This window comes from Zootoca vivipara, chromosome 6, assembly GCF_963506605.1.
Source record: "Zootoca vivipara chromosome 6, rZooViv1.1, whole genome shotgun sequence".
Lineage (NCBI taxonomy): Eukaryota > Metazoa > Chordata > Lepidosauria > Squamata > Lacertidae > Zootoca > Zootoca vivipara.
The window spans coordinates 66,257,088-66,273,806 of record NC_083281.1 but is presented as its reverse complement, the minus strand read 5'-3'; the positions used below and the strand labels follow the sequence as shown (position 1 = coordinate 66,273,806).

At 39.0% G+C, this 16,719-nt stretch overlaps 1 protein-coding gene across 1 annotated transcript in view; it reads right to left on the bottom strand.

Annotated features, from left to right (window-relative positions):
* RBL2 (RB transcriptional corepressor like 2) overlaps positions 1–16,719 on the bottom strand; it is a 30,996-nt gene that overhangs the window by 8,532 nt on the left and 5,745 nt on the right. Inside the window, exons 3-16 of the mRNA XM_035116844.2 lie at positions 15,068–15,268; positions 14,222–14,286; positions 11,090–11,218; positions 10,019–10,179; positions 9,863–9,927; positions 7,921–8,107; positions 7,139–7,305; positions 6,567–6,676; positions 6,145–6,248; positions 5,199–5,336; positions 4,859–5,023; positions 3,119–3,230; positions 2,494–2,769; positions 1,495–1,763 (exon numbers count right to left, since the gene is read on the bottom strand). Of these exons, the coding sequence (XP_034972735.1) occupies positions 1,495–1,763; positions 2,494–2,769; positions 3,119–3,230; positions 4,859–5,023; positions 5,199–5,336; positions 6,145–6,248; positions 6,567–6,676; positions 7,139–7,305; positions 7,921–8,107; positions 9,863–9,927; positions 10,019–10,179; positions 11,090–11,218; positions 14,222–14,286; positions 15,068–15,268 (2,149 nt within the window). The remainder of the gene's footprint in view (positions 1–1,494; positions 1,764–2,493; positions 2,770–3,118; positions 3,231–4,858; positions 5,024–5,198; positions 5,337–6,144; positions 6,249–6,566; positions 6,677–7,138; positions 7,306–7,920; positions 8,108–9,862; positions 9,928–10,018; positions 10,180–11,089; positions 11,219–14,221; positions 14,287–15,067; positions 15,269–16,719) is intronic.

Genomic DNA, 16,719 nt, shown 5'->3' with positions numbered 1-16,719 from the left:
GGACTAAATATTTCTGATTTTTACTGGAAAACAGTGCTCACCTCTTAGAAACTCAGCTACCGGTACATCATTTATAAATCCTTGTCTTACTCCTTTTATAACTGGAACAGTGTCAGATAGATGCCCTCCATTTATTCTAACTCGCAAAGATGTGCCAGAATAGAGCACCATTATGCATTTGATTATAGTTTGCTCCCGAAATATAGAATTGAAAGCAGCTTTCAAATCAATGAAAGCCACATAAACATGTCTTACAATTCCAGCTAAATATTTATCAATAATATGCTTGAGCATAAAGCAATTGTCTAAAGTTGACCTGCCCGAGCAATAGCCAGCCTGTTCAGGAGTGAGTAGTGTTAATAACGGGTTCTACTGAGGCTGGTATTTAGTACTTTTGTTTCTTAGTCAATAGACTGTGATGAACATTTGAACTGATACAAAAAATGTTGATGCCTATTATAAAAACAATGCTCTACTATGGTCACAAACCTAACATGTGAGTTGTATTCCTTAAGCTTATATACCCAATTTTATCAACAAAATTTCACTTCAACTATTTTTTTTTCCAAAAAGGTAGCTGGAAAGCAAGCAAGGAAGAACAAAGTCCCCTATTTAACAGGAATGCAAAGCCAGGGAATGCTATGGGGGTGGAAAATGGGTTGGGAAGGATGAAAAGAGAGATCGCTTTCTGGGAGAACATCTGGTTGGCTGGCAGCCAAAAATGCCCTTTGCAGATTCAATCAATCAATCAATCAATCAATCAGAAGCAGTTATAGGGTGGTACTCTGTATAAATGTGAGAGGCACAACAACCTCTTCTAAATCAGTGTTTCTCAACCTTTTTTGGGCCAAGGCACACTTGTTCCATGAAAAAAATCACGAGGCACACCACCATTTAAAAAGTTAAAAAAATTAACTCTGTGCCGCCCTATATTGACTATATAATTATGACTGTAAGAAACACTTGCCAATTGCTGTTTTGGTTGCAATCTCCTGTAATAAGGCTTCACAAGCCGCTGATTTCTCTGCCAGCACAATCCTTTGCTCAGCAAGTTTCAGGTTGAGCTCATCCAGCCAGCTTCTTTAAGTTTGTCTAAATTTTAGTTTAGTTTGTCTAAATTTTGCCGCGACGTGCGGCGACGAGAAGGGCGATTTGCATTGTCACGTGCCTGGCGGCTGCCAATAAACAACTCTGACCCGCCGGAAAGGAAGCCGGCCGGGTCACGACGCGGGTCACGCTGTTCTAAATCACCATCATAAAAGATAAGCGATTGCATGAAGTTCAAACTGATATGTCTGAGGACTGTTGCAATAAAATCAGCTAGAACAATGTGGATTTTGAACTCTTATTTATGAGTGGAATTAGAAAAAAATGGTCTGAGTTTATCATACACATCTTCCTGTCTGAGGATGTTCTTACCCTAAGAAAGAAAGCTTGTGTTTCCAGCCAAGTCAGCACTGTAGTGACACATGTGATTTTCTACGCTGGATGTACCTTTCTAAAGAAGAGTGAGAGTGAGCCGGCCTTCCTGGACTTAACACTGCTACTGCCCATTTGCTGCTTTTGTCGCTCTCCGGGAAGGGCAATCTGCTGGAACTGGCCTTGTATCTGAAGGGCTGGGCCAGTCATTTGTTGAGTACTGAGAGTCCCAGCAAGGGTCTGGGCACTGAGAGGCTGGATGGCACTGGGCAGTGGTTGGGCCTGCCCACTTACGTTGACCTGGACTGGAATGAAAGTTATTCCTCCATTTTCATTGGCAATGCCTGTAAAAGGAAGAGCAAATAAATGCTGCAAAGGGACAGCTGGGAGAAAATCCAGAAACATTTTTAACAAAAACTACCTACTACTTAGGGAAGTATATGAATATGTACATACTGAACTTTGAGAAAAAGGGGGAAGCCAATTTGCTTCTGGGGCTGAAATAATAAATAATAAATTATTATTATTATTATTATTATTATTATTATTATTATTATTATTATTATTATTTATACCCTGCCCAACTGGCTGGGTTTTCCCAGCCACTCTGGGCGGCTTCCAACAGAAATATTAAAATTTCTTAAAGATTAAAAGCTTCCGTACTGGAAAGTCTGAATTTTGAGGACATTATTTACTCCCTTACTTCTACCCTACATACCCTCTCACCCTGGTCTAAAAATATAGATATCTCAAGTGTCAAAGGTCAGGGTTAAGAGTTGTACCTTCATTATATGGCAGAAGGTTATTGCAGAAGGTGTAAACATACTTTCGTGGGGAGGGAATTCCACTATTTAGGGGCTGCCACAGAGTATGCTCTCTTCTGGGCTCCCACTCGCCCCCCCCCTTCTGCAGGTGCAGGAACTCCTAAGAGGGTACCTACTGAGAAGGGGTACTTTCAAACTCTTCAATTATATGATTCACCCACTTCACTACAATCCTCACGCCAAAGATGGCACTGGGAGCCACCGTAGTGGTTATTTCTTACATCTTGCAAAGACCATGCATCCTCCTTACCTTGTACCGGTATTGTAACTGTCTGTCCATTATTTGCAGTCACAGTTGCAGTTGCTACAGTAACTAAAGTCTGCCCAGGCACAGGAGTGACAGGTATTGTTTCTGTGGAGACGTTCTGAACAGACATTGTACTGATCACGGGCTGCTGGGAGACCCTCACAGGAGTCCGAGTGGCCTCAGTAGGGGGGTCATTATCAACAAAGAGCCTTCTCCTCGTAGGATTACTTGTTGGAGAGTTGTATCTCTCATAAAGCGTGGTTGGAGAAGATGAAAGACCTGCAGATTGACAAAGAAAAAGTGTTTGTGTGGTGGGGGGGGGGAAGAATTGCACGTAATCCAATGGCTTCTTGTTTAAAGTTTAATCCCACTCAAAAAACATCAGATTAAGGATTCATGTACATTTTGGATGTGGCAAGGTTGTCAGATTATTTTACTATGTAAATTTCATGGAAGAGAATGCTCCTTGTGAATAGGCCAACACAAGTCACATCTGATTATCATCATCCACAGGCCTTTCTCCCAATATGATCATGCCCTGCCCAATAAGAGGTGGTTTTAAGTAGTAATATTCGTCATGTGCAAACACTGAGACAAGATAAACTGTGATAAACTGAGTAAATCTTACCCTTTCCCAGTGTTCCAGTTTCAGCACGAATCTCATTCGGTCTCCTTGGGGTTAAAGGGGAACCTGCCACACTGTTCCCATTTGATTTTTCAAAATACTGAGATGGCATTACCTGAAAACATAAGATTCATGCATTTTTTATCCTTGCAAAACCTCTTTTAAAAATGTTGCTCTCTGTAGTCCAGTTCAGCCATTAGAGCAGGGGTCCCTAGACTAACGCCCGCAGGCTGCATACGGCCCAAAGGCCTCTTTTATCCGGCCCGCGACAACTGATAATTGTTTGTGCGCATGCGCATGGGCCTCTCCCGACCCGGAAGTGCACCGGAAATAACGTTTGCGTGCTTGCCGGGTAAGTTTGGGGACCCCTGCATTACAGGAACATTTTGAGGCCTTTTAGAGTTTTTTCTCCCTGTTGCTTCTTGTTGATTTTTCAACCTCCACTGTTATGTCCAAAACATTTAGCATTTATGTCCAAAACATTTACCATTCACCAAAATTGCTCCAAATCATGGTTTTAATCTAGTGCAAACTATGGTTAATGATGTCCCAGCCTTGCCTACAACCCAAGATTTGAACAACAGATTTGGAAAACCCTAGGAAGCTGTAACAATAGTAAGTTGGGATCTAAATATAATAGAAAATTCCAGTTATAAGCAAACTGGGAAGGGGGATTTTAATGTGAACTGGTTTTTTTTTTTAAGAGAACATACATTTAAATAAACAAACATGTAGGAACAGGGAAGCACACAATCTCATAGCATGGTTGAGATATCTAGAAACATGACATCTGAACTGTGCCTTACTGTGTGATCTATACATGTCTACTCAGAAGCAAGTCCCATTTAATTCAAGGGTACTTACTCACAGGAAGGTGGTATAAGACTACAGCTACAGTACCAGTTAAATAAACACGATTAATCTGTTTTCTAGATACTTCATGCAGGAGCCAGAAACTCCAGTAATAATACTGGTCTGCTATGACAGATTTCAATGACATTTTAATAGAACTAGATCAGTTGGGCACATTGGAGGGAAATAGTTCTTCTTTACTTAATGTACATCTTTATATTTTCTTAAAAATTGCTGGTTCAGTGTTTTCTTGAGGAAAGTAGTGAGGGACAACGAGCTGGATCTGCAAAAAAGTCTGCTTAAACCTGTATGATGAGCCTGCTGGCAAATAGTCTCCCCCCATTACACTCACCCTCTTGCTCTCACTGGGTAAAGAAAATGAGATACTAAACAATCAACTGATGTCTAAAGGAAAGGAGGACCCATTGCTGACCAATAGCAGGGCATGAAGACTCAAGGGATGGCTGTGCCCATTATATTCTCAGAGGCCAAGCTGCTGGCAGTTTTAATGTAGAATTGGTTGAACACCTGAATCCATGCATCCTAAATAGCTTCACTGACTACAAGAAAAAGCACTGCTGGCAGACACCGCAGACAGTTTTTAAGGAGCTGCCTCAGTAGAGGAATGGGGTTGAGGAGAGGGGCAATGAGTGCTGACCACAGCTCTCATCAGCCCCAACCAGAATAGCCAATCATCAAGGATGATGGGAGTTGTAGCCTGAAACTTCCATAGGGTAATAGGTTGGATAGTGCTGGTTTAGGGTTAAGTTGGCTTCTCAGCTGATGAACGAGGGCTAAATCCTTCCCATTTTGGTTAAACAGGCAGAATAAATTCCCAAGTACTAAATAAAGAAGTATATACACACACAGCAGATAAGCCCCATATTTTACCTCCTCACATGTGGGAACTTTATTTTCATTTTCTTTTATTTTGTCCCACAACGGCGATTCCACTTTCCACGCCAGACTTTCTAAAATCTGCTCTTCGATATGATTGAGGTGCTTCACTACCTCTCTGCAAAGGCCATCTTCTGCTCTAATCAGAATCTCTATCACCTATAACAAATATTGCAAATTTAAACAAACATACATCATTAAGTCTTGAAATTCTATTAATTCTATGAAATTCAATAGCATTTTTAAAAATTAAAAGGTGTTAACTTCTTAGTAAATTATAACATTTTCCTTGCTGACTTTTAGAAGTCAGAGCAAATGGTAAAAAAGAATTCACCTTATAAAAGTGAAAGGCAGGAACATCAAATATATCAGCGATGAATGGGAAACTATCAGTTGCTTTGTAAGAATAAATAATTATCTCAAGGCAGCAAGCCATGAGAGATCTGTGAAACACATCATGCTCCAGGATCCCCTAGGATAGAAAAGGTATTAGTACAGTGAAGAATTCAATCAGTTCAGCATAAAAACGCAAATAGCATTTCTTCATTCAAGCAAGTCCTTTCAAAAATCTAGCACGATATAATTTGCTACTAGCTAATTTGCACCAGTAAGGTGGAAGTTGACACTGAGCAGGCAAAGGAAAATGTCTGAGTTATGTGTCTCCATCACTTGGTTCCTAAACCTCATGGTTATGGCCAATCACTAGGATAGGAAGACCCATGTTCATGACTCTCTTGCACACACAAACTCATTTAATTTCAATTTAGGAAGGCAGCATTTCTTTGTTGGGGAATATGGACATCTCACAGGTCTCATCCACTTATAAAGACAGATTCCCTTCTGGGCAATGGACTTATCATGCAGCCAGTGTTTGTTGGTTATTTTTGGGAAAACTGGGATAACAACACCTGTCAACAATATTAAATGCTTTTAATACTGCCAAGGTTTATGTATATGACCATTTAAAAATGACCATTTTATTCACTGTCAGGGAGACTGCAACTTACATAGCAATTTCTCTGGAGCAGAAGTTATAATATTGTATAGAAGAGGGTAAACTGCTTTGATCTCTAGGCAACAGAAATTTAATTAGAGTTTAACATTATGTTTACACAAACTACGAGGTTAGGCAATCTTAAAGACTAACAATGACTAAATTGGTGCCAGCTTATGGACTGATTACCATTAATTCTTATTGTAGCTAAGTATTTCATTTTGTATTAGTTTCTTTTGAAATAAAAGATGTTGAAAATTTATGCGAACTATTCTGACTTACTTACAGATAAATCAGCATCTCCTAGTCTTCTCTTTTCTTGCTCAATGACAGACTCCAATACTTTATAATAAAGGACCTCAGCAAGACGAAAGTGTTTTCCAACAATTTCTGCATATTAAGAAAAGAAATTGAAGACCTAGACTTGGGGCTAGATTTTGTCAGCTGCCATTAAAAAGAATCATAATGGGGGAGGGGAATGCTTCCAAACAACAATAATTACTTTTAAATTCCTTGAAACAAATAGAAATTACAAACATGTTAGTATAAGGCTATACTGCACTATTTCCAGATGGATCAATTTTCGGACAGAACACATGCCCAAAGGCCAGGCAGCTTTCAAATACTAGCTGCACTGTGTACAGGAATCACTGAAAATATCAGAACACAATGGAAGTTGCTTTATATAAGAGCATAGTATGGCCTTACCTTTAGAAAAGTTACCAGGTTCTCCCTGTGATGGTGTTCTCTGACAATAAATGTCATGCATTTCTTTCACCCTGTTGGCAATTGACAAAGAAGGATCCCTGGAACAAGCCCTGGCCAGAAAAAATGATTTATTTATTTTTTAAAAAAATGTAAATTAAGAAGGGGTGATATGGTTTTTTATTACATTTTGTTGTGTTGCATTACCAACAAATAAACTGATTTACCATGGTAATGCAATACTGTTAAATGCCAGTTATAAAAACAGTTGTCGTTATTTCATCCAAGAACAGGGGAGCATAAGAAGAACACACTGTATGTTTTCTTATACACAAAGAGGCTACATGTAATCTTAAAAGGTAATTACTCCAGAGAACTGTATCTCTGCACAAATGGAGGGGTGTGTGTGTGTGTGGGGGGGGAATGATAAAGTTGTTCACGCATCTGTGATCACAATACTATGTACCCTGAAGTACTATAATATCAAACTCCTTCAAGTAATCTAAAAATTATTGTTTTCTGTATTTGGCTTTCTGGTCCATAATATTCCATTTCAAAGCAGTGATTCTACTAACCTGAGAATCTGCTCAAGATTTTCACTAGGGGCATTTTTCAGGCCTGTCAGCATTGTATGAAGTCGAGTCAAGCTGTATGTGGCTATGGAAATGGGACTTGTACACGGGTCGCTCTCCTTTATATACTTTCGACCAGTAAGAGGTGTTGCTATTCTAAAGGATTTTGCCTAAACAGCAGCAACATGAAAAAAAATTAAGATCTGAAGTTACTACAATGATTACATAAAAATTAATTATTTCATGATTTAAAATATTTTAGGCCGCTTTTCTGGGTAAAAGCCCATCCAAAAAGCTTACAAGCAAAATAAGAGACAAAGGTAGTACAAAACTAAAACTTCAAAATGCTACAAATCAACACTTAACAAAACTGGAGAGAATGTAATTCAGTTAGACTCTCACTTGGTTAACAAGCATCATGTCTGGAAAAGGTACGTCTTCAGGGCCTTCCCCGAAGTCTGCAACATAGAGATTTGGTGCTGGCCCAATGGAAGGGCCAGCATGGCTGTGGGGCCACCATAAAGAAGTGCATTTCCATCCTGGCAACCCACCTTGCCAACCTGAGGGTGAGCACAGCAGAAGATCTTCTGAAGCAGATCTTAAAAGTTATTACTGCAAAGCTTAAAACCTTTACTTTGATTTGGGCTTGGAAATGCACCAGAGACAAATACACCCAGACATGTAATTCTGTCACCTACTGACCATGGGCAATATGCTACTATGACTGTTCTAAGGACAGACAACAACTCACCAATAGAACACATGATAGAACACAGTATACTCACTCGTTCAAAATGCTCTTGCAGATTATATTTCACTTGAACTCTTTTGGCTGTTTCCATGCCTGAGGCTGTATTTAAGCATCTTCGCAAAGTTCCTATTTCTTCATCTGCATCATCTCCAAGAAATATTCGCTCATCTAGATTTCCAACTGACAATATGTACTCCTCATAGGTCTTGTTGATGGCTTTGCTATAATATTTGGGGGTGGGGGGAGAGAGATAAAAACAGTGCTGAGTACTCAAAATATAAGTGACTGCAACAGAACAGAGGGAAGCGTTTCAGTGAAAAAGGTCTTCCTAGGCCTTTTCTCTTCTGTCATGAGAAAAGTCAAACAGGGTTAGAATTTCTACAAAGTGTTACCACAGAAAACTATTGGATTTTTGATTCCTTCTATGATAACTTTTACAAAGCGTAACTACTAAGCCAACATTTATTTCTTCAAAATAATAATTAAAAATGAGACTTTTGTTGTGGCATCAATCTAAATAGTGAGGATCATTAAGATTTTTCTAGAAAAAGAGGTGCCATGAACACCCCTCCTTTTTCTCTTATAATGACAATGGTGCCCACCTGAGGGGTGCCAGAACTGGGTTCTGGTGAGTTCCAGTTGAAAAAAGCCCTGCTGAGTACTATCAAAATGTAATAAAGTAACCAACTGATATCTAACTGTATATGATCAAACTGCTGACAGAACTGCTCTGCTCAGATAATCACCTCTCCAGTTTATGAAGCCAAGACATGGATTAACCCAGGCATCCCCAAACTGCGGCCCTCCAGATGTTTTGGCCCACAACTCCCATGATCCCTAGCTAAGAGGACCAGTGGTCAGGGATGATGGGAATTGTAGTCTAAAACATCTGGAGGGCCGAAGTTTGGGGATGCCTGGATTAACCTTTCATGTACATATGCAGATGTGTTGTTCCTTGCTTCCCCAGGCAAGCAATCAAAACCATTAAATGTAACTGAAGCAAAGATATTAAGCCAGGGTCCAGCAGCTATATGTTTGGACAAAACACTTGTGCATCCCCCAGCTTCATCTTGAAGCAAGTTATGATAATGCAAACATGGGAAATGATTTGGATCTTAAGTTGCTCATTTGTTAATCTAGAGGAAGGGGGTGGGGAGGAGATATCTGCAACCCTCCTCACCACATCACCTCCCCAAATCTCCCAACCCCTAGAAGCAGATTTTGGGGGGTTAAAGGAAAAAGGGGAGACAGAAAAAAAACTAGGATCCAACCACTGACTTTTAATATTTCAAGGTCAAAAGAGAGCTAGGGAAACTCAACCAACCTGGGACTTTGGTGCACATTCAAAGGCAAATGGATGATTGGAAGAAGGGGTGGGATAGAAATTTAATAAACATATATAGACAGGGGTACCTCAGTTTACGAACTTAATCCATTCCAGAAGTCCATTCTTAAACTGAAACCGTTCTTAAACTGAGGTGCATTTTCTCTGATGAGGCCTCCTGCCACCGGTGCCTTTCCACCATTCGGATTCCATTCTTAGACTGAGGTAAAGTTTGCAAACCGGGACACTACTTCCCGTTTTGCAGAGTTCGTAAACCGAATTGTTCATAAACAGGACTGTTCTTAAACCAAGGAACCACTGTGTACACACACACACACACACACACACACACACACACACACACTTAGGCAATTTGTCAAGGATGCTCCTGTTTAAGATACCTTTAAAAGGTACAAATGCATTTGAGGAAGCTAAAAAATTATAGCCCAGGATTTCACAAGTAACTAAAACTGAGTGGTTCAAAATATGGTGATTTACAGGAGCAAATTTCATACCATTACCAGTGGGTAATGGGCTTCAAAACTTAGCTCTAAGTGGTGAGGGATGTTGTGATAGATTGAGAGCAAACTAATGGAACCTCTGTATCCAGCAAATTCTGTGACCACCAATACCAATGTTCTACAAAACTCACAAGCTTTCTCCGAAGTTTCCAGGATCTAGAAAGCCCATCAGATTTTCTTCCTTTCCCTTTAGAATCTACAAGAAAACAGAACTAGAGCTAAGTGCAAGCAATGGAATAATGAAAAAATCATTAATAAAGCATAAAGTTTTAAAATTAGTTACATACCTTTTTCTCAAAAAGTTTCCTCACATAGGGCTTCCAAAAATGTTCTTTTATGCCCTTGGCTTCCAATACTAAGCCATCATGTAAGGAGCAGAGCTTTTCAATGATGCAAGGAGTTTCAGACACTACCTTAAAATCTTTACTATGGAAGTCTTCAGGCAGCCCTATGATACCAAGTAGCATCGGGGGTAGGGAGGGGAAGAGAGGAGTAAAAGTATTTTGCATGTTCCGGGTTTACTAAATTTTAATATGAAAAAAAAAATCCAACACTCAATCAATCTTTATTGTGGTCAAAGACCAGACAACAGAAATAACATCAGCAACAGGTACTACATCAGCACCAAGCAGCAGACGCAGTAGGCAAAATTGAAAATTCCCTATATACTGTACTTATTTATATTAAAAATAACACTTTCTCAACTAAAATCTATGATTCAGAGTTTAAAATCAGTATTCATTCACCAATCACTGTCACCGTGGCAAACATTTGGGCTTTTTTGTGTGAATCAATTCCCGGTTTTATGAAGGAATTTTTGTTTCTTGAAGACTATGATACAAACCATGCTCTCTCCCTTCACTTTTCATCAATCCAGCCCTGTGTACAGTGGTACCTCGAATTACGAATGCCTCGACTTCTGAAGTCCGCTAACCAGGAAGTATTTTCACCACGTGCGCGTTCTGCGCATGCGCAGAAACGGTGCATGCGGCCTGCGCATGCACAAAAGCAAAATTGCACTTTGCGCATGCGCAAAATGGACGCTTTGACTTCCGAAGAGCACCGCGGAACGGATCGCCTTCATAAGTCGAGGTACCACTGTATAGATAAACAATATGTTCTTTGGCCTGCTGTATTTTTCTATGGCAAAGTTAGAGAACAATTAAATGTGCAGATAAAGCAAAAGTGTGAACAACCTGCATTATATCTAATCCTTTTTAGAGTTCCACCCAGTGTGGCGCACCTAATCTTTCAGTGCAATATTTGGTTCACTACACTCAAAGCCAAAATAAAAAAGCAAGTTTTTTTTCTTTTCATGGCATACCATGAGCAGATTATAAAAATATTTTTAAATGTACCTTTAAAACTAGGATTCAGAAGCTCCTTACGATTTGGGCACTGGAGAGCATTTCCATAGACTAGATCGAGGACACATAATAATAGATGGTAGGAATTGACTAAGTCATCACTGATCATAGGGAAATTGCCTGAGAGATTACAAACAAGATTTGAATTACATTTAGATTTCAGAATTCTCAGAAAAATGCAAATGACTGTGAATTTTAAGATTGGACAGTTAACAATATTATCTTACAGTCCCTTACCCATGAATCTTTTAAAAATACATACATCGTTCATTGTTACTATCAAAAAAGATTTGACTGAAAAATAAAGCAAGGGAAAATGTTCAGTATTCCCTCTGGGTAAATGCATTCTGAACTATTACATGCTCCTTTTTAGAGGTTTCAAACTTAATGTAAAAATATTACTCCTTTCTTACTGTACTTGAGTTCTCACTGTTTAGAAATCAATTTGTGTTATGAAATCCTTCAACATATTATAAAGAAAAGATGATTAAAAAGTGCTCCTAACTTTAACAAGATGAGTGCAATCCTTAGAAAATTTCTCATAGAATAAACTAGACTTCTCCAACCTGCTGCCCTCTAGATGTTTTGGACTCCAGCTTCCAACAGCCTCAGTCAGCATGAGTGGTGGTCAGAATTAAATAGGAGTTGTACTCCAACAACATCTAAAGAGCACCAGCTTAGCATCAACAGTATTCATTAAACCGTGTGCATATGCAATACTGGAACAGGTATGTAAATACATTATAAATGTACATGCACGACATCTACTGACATCATATTTAAAACTGTTGTCATGTAAATTACAGATAATTTATATTAATACTGTAATACTATAAACTAAAAACTGTACATATAATAACTTCCAAAGCAGGAGTGTTAGGACAACTGTTATTTCCAAGTTCAGCCTTATTACTCTCTAATTTCTTATTTGCTATTTTCCTTTTAAAAAATTAAATAGCAAAAAAGTGAGAATACTGCTACTGTTTAATTGCTGCCTCAAATAAAGAACATTTCCACCTTAAACAAACCACAGACAACAAACCACCAACAAACCACAAACAAACCTACAGTACCTTAACACTTCCCTTACAACACACGCAAGAGGCTAATTCATCTGCACCAGAAGTAGTAAGCAATAAATCTATATTACTTTCTGTGCAGAGAAAGGAAGTTGCAAGTGCTTATCTTTAAGCAAAGCTGGCCACACAGGCAAGCCCAAACTTGTCCTTGAAATGTGGTTGCTATGATAAACGCAGAAGAAACCCTCAAAAACAGTGCAAACAAGGTCCCATGGCTATTTGTCAAAAGCAAATGAACCCTGTGCATGTGAAACTCCGTTTCACAGTTTGCAAGCTACATCATCCCATTTGAAAGTCTTAAGTATTTCATGGGAGGTATCTGCCATTCTTGCAACAACAAAAAAACAATTTGTTCTCATTGACTGAATAATCAGCTAGAAAACAGCAGCTCATTAATAGTGCTCATTAAATTGCAAGTCTTTAATACTTAAAAATAAAAAGGTTAATCAAAAAAGATAGACAAAAAGTCCTGTAGTTTCTGACACTAACCCCTATAATCCTAGTCAATTTGCTTTTTAGATTCATTGTCCAATCAATTATTCTGTACTTTACTTGCAGAAGTGGGCAGATTTCAGGGTTGCAATATCTACTTTGGTTTTGAAACCCAAGATTCACTATCCACAGCCAGGTACAAAAGGCATAGAAGAAAAGAATTATGAGTCAAGAAATTTGTTTTGAGTATCAGAATTCAGCTCACAGGGAGCTGTTAAACTACAGGGAGTCAGAAATACTTGCCAATCTACTTCAAATCATCCAGAGATATACCAGTAGATATCAATATACAGTAACATCTGCCCACCCCTGCGCAACTGGTAGGAATCTTAGCAAGAACATAACAGTTTTTTTCCCTTTGAAAACAAATTAATGGTGGGTTTTGAAATAGAACACATTCTAGGAACTGTATTCCATTTCAATGAGCTGTGATGCTCATATTATTTTCTTACATTGTAACAACAGATTAAGAATGTTGTCAAAAGGTTGACTGAGTAAATATACAACAGTCATCACTACAAATAAAGCAGCACATAAAGTAGGACTAGATGTTTAAAGCCAATAGAAATACTCAGTTTAGACAACAACTTTTTTGTACTTGTATTATAGTTGAATTAAGCCATCAGGAGTGTAAGAATTGTCAACAGTCTATAATGGGTGTAAACCAAAGCCTCTTCCACAAATTATATACCGTAGACACTTCATGCCTTCAGACAAATTACAGACACTCAAGATAAATCTATACACAAGGTTAAAACAGCAGTGTCTCATTTAACAGCCCACACCCATAATTCCAAGCTTGTTAAAGAGAACAAGAAGAATGGCTATGCTATTTCCCATCAAGATTTGAAAGGGAGAGCTTTCAGCCAATTTTCAGATACCCCAACATCAGTACAAGCAAGACTGTATTGAAGATACAATCCTGTGCATACTTAACTGGGAGCAAGGTTGACTGAAATCAATAAGCTTAAGAGAAACAAAACACAATGAAAATCGTAATAAAATGGCCTTTTCAGTAGTGGTTCCCAATTTGTGGAATGCTTTCCCTGGTGAGGTGAGAGTCTTCCTTTTTAATAGCTTTCAAGAGGAACTGAAAAACATCCCTCTTTACCCAGATATTTGATGGATGGAAAGATACTATTCTTGGAAACCCTGAAATCACTGTTTGAGACAATGATGCGTTTTGTTTTTGTTTTTGAATACTAAACAAATAATCTTATTACTGATGTGTTTAACACTATGGGTTCCTTTGTGAGGAGGGGAGGGGTACAAATTGAATAAAGAAAGACAAACCAACACCATCAAAACAGGGACAGCACCCCTCACTAACTATGTAAGGGAAGCATGGCCATATCAATTACACCTTTTTTTAAAGAGGAAAACCAGAAGACTAGCTAACCAAGTCAAAATCCAAAAGAAAAAGGAGGCAGTTATGAAAGAAAGACCATTCCATAGATTTGGAGCAATTATTAATGTGCACTGCCACCATCACACCTGTTAAAAGATAGCATCATGAAGGCTATGGAACACAATAATAAACATCAGTTCTTACCTTTTGCATAAACAAACAGCACCCAGGAAAACTGAAAAACTTCAGAGACTGTGCAAGGCTGTCTCCTTTTTAGTAATGACACCATAAAAAGAAACAAATTATTATATTTTCATTTATACAATGAAGGATCTCAAAAATATACCACTCCTATAGAAAAGTCAGACACACTCCGGGCTGTACAGTGGTACCTCGGGTTGCGGACCCAATCCGTTCTGGGGTGCCATTCGCACCCCAAAAAGTCCACAACCCAAGCGGCAATAGAGCGCATGCATGAAAGCATGATAGAGCACTTCTGCGCATGCACACATGGCGGAACCCGGAAGTAAACACTTCCAGGTCCGCCGTGTTCACAACCCGGAAAAACGCAACCCGCAGCGGACACAACCTGAGGTATGACTGTATTTGAATGCTGCACACATAGATTTCCTTATTATTTCCCTTCTAGACTGACAGCTCAGGAGCGTTCAGGCTAGGAGGGAGATTGTGCAGCACTCACAGCCTTCATAGTTCTTTGTTTCGTTAAACAGGGCAAGGATACAGAGAGAATGCATGACCATCTAATTCTGCCTATCAGTCAGAAGCCTGGAAAGACACTTAGAAGCAGGAGAGTAATTGATGGGGGGGGGACAGAGAAAGGGGACAGGTGAACTACTGCAGGTGAGCGAAGCAAGGATTGGGGTGGGCATTTCCTAAGAAGATAGCTAACAAAAGGGACTAAACATATTTACTTAGGTTACAATGAAACTAACACGCAACTTACTTCTAATTAAATGGGGTCAGAATACAAATCTTAGTTTTTTTAAACAACAATGTATTAATACCTTAATTAATATAAGAAATCCATACCTTTGTTTTCTTCCTCTCTGCTGGCGTGGTTGGTCATCTTGGGGGTACTTGAAAATATCCTGAAAAATGGGTTCATACTTCTTAAAAATTACAGCAGAAACTGTAAAGTTTCTTTCTAATCTTGTGGTACGTTCTCTGAACTGGGAGGGTAGATTTGCCATATCTTCCCATTTCTTCATCTTGTTAAAAAATTCTATCAAACTGAAGACATTTAGATTATCAGAAATGTAGTCTTATGAATTATCTTTCTGAAAACTGATTGTAATTTATGTAACTTTGCATGACTATAATAGAAAATATGCAAGGAATCTTAATTTTCAAACTCTTTAATAATAAATTAGGACAGCCTCTTTTCTATATTAAAATTCAAGTAGCTATGACTACCTGTGTGTCACTGCTGTCTATTCCTCTGAATGTTCCCTGCCCCCACCTAAGTAGAACAATATTTATTCAATGTTACCCCTGATGTTTCCATTTTCAACTCTATTGTAGCCTCTCTTCAATTATGGTGCAGTCACATATTTTGTGATTTCTTCTTAGCCAATCCTGTGACAGACTATGCAACATCCTATAGCTCTAAGGCTACTTTGAGGAAATTTGCTATAAAAATGCTTCCTAGGCGAAATAGTATATTGCCTCATACGGCATAGGGTTGTATAATTTTTGGGAGATATCTTATAATAAGACCCCAACAGGGATCATACTACCCTATTTAAAGGTATGTACACCTGGAGTCCACTGGAGTACCTCCCACCATCTGAACAAAGCAATGATAGATAAGACAAGTTAGCAGGATTTAAAAGCAATAATTACAACTAAAGCACACACCAAAGAAAAAGCAACACATATAGAGATATTGATTCCAATGCATGAAAGTATCTTAAATTGCAAGCATAAGTGACCCCAGACTGCCCTAAGTATTAGGTCTCACCTGAGAGCCAGTCATTCCACCTGCGTTTACTTAGTTACTCTCTTTCCTTTTCTCATGCAGCTAGTCCATAGTCTTTTATCCCCTTTTACAATCTTCTGAGTTTTTTCTTTCTTTCTTCCCCTCAGTGATAATCTCTCACCTAGTTCTTTACCCCGAATGTTCCAGAAAAGCTAAGCAAATTTGGCCATGCCTCCTGCCCTTCCCTTTTTTGGTCAAACTGTCTTGAGCTTAGTATATTAATGCTGAAATCTGTTTAAGCATATTTGCTACTGAAGACCTGTTTTCTCATCAACTTTCTATTAAAAAATCTTACCAAAGTATTAGTCATTTCTGCTTATTCTAATTGCTTTTACCTATGATCTCTATGCCAATCCAATGATTTTCTTTATACATATATACAGTGGAACCTCTACTTACGAATTTAATCCGTTCCAAATGCACATTCGTAAGTAGAAACATTTGTAAGTAGAAACGATGTTTCCCATAGGAATGCATTGAAAACGGATACTTTAAAGTATGCATTGGAAACGGCACTTTAAAGACAGGCAGGAGGCCTGCGAGGGGCAGCAAGCGCAGGGCAAGAGGAGGCAGGCTGAGTGGTGGTGGTGGCGAGGGCCTGATCCGGGCATAGGGCTGGACCGGCAGGTAGTATGGGCAGCGGGTGGCCAGGGGCAGCGGTGGCGAGGGCCCGATGCAGCCCTATGGCAGGTAGTGTGGGCGG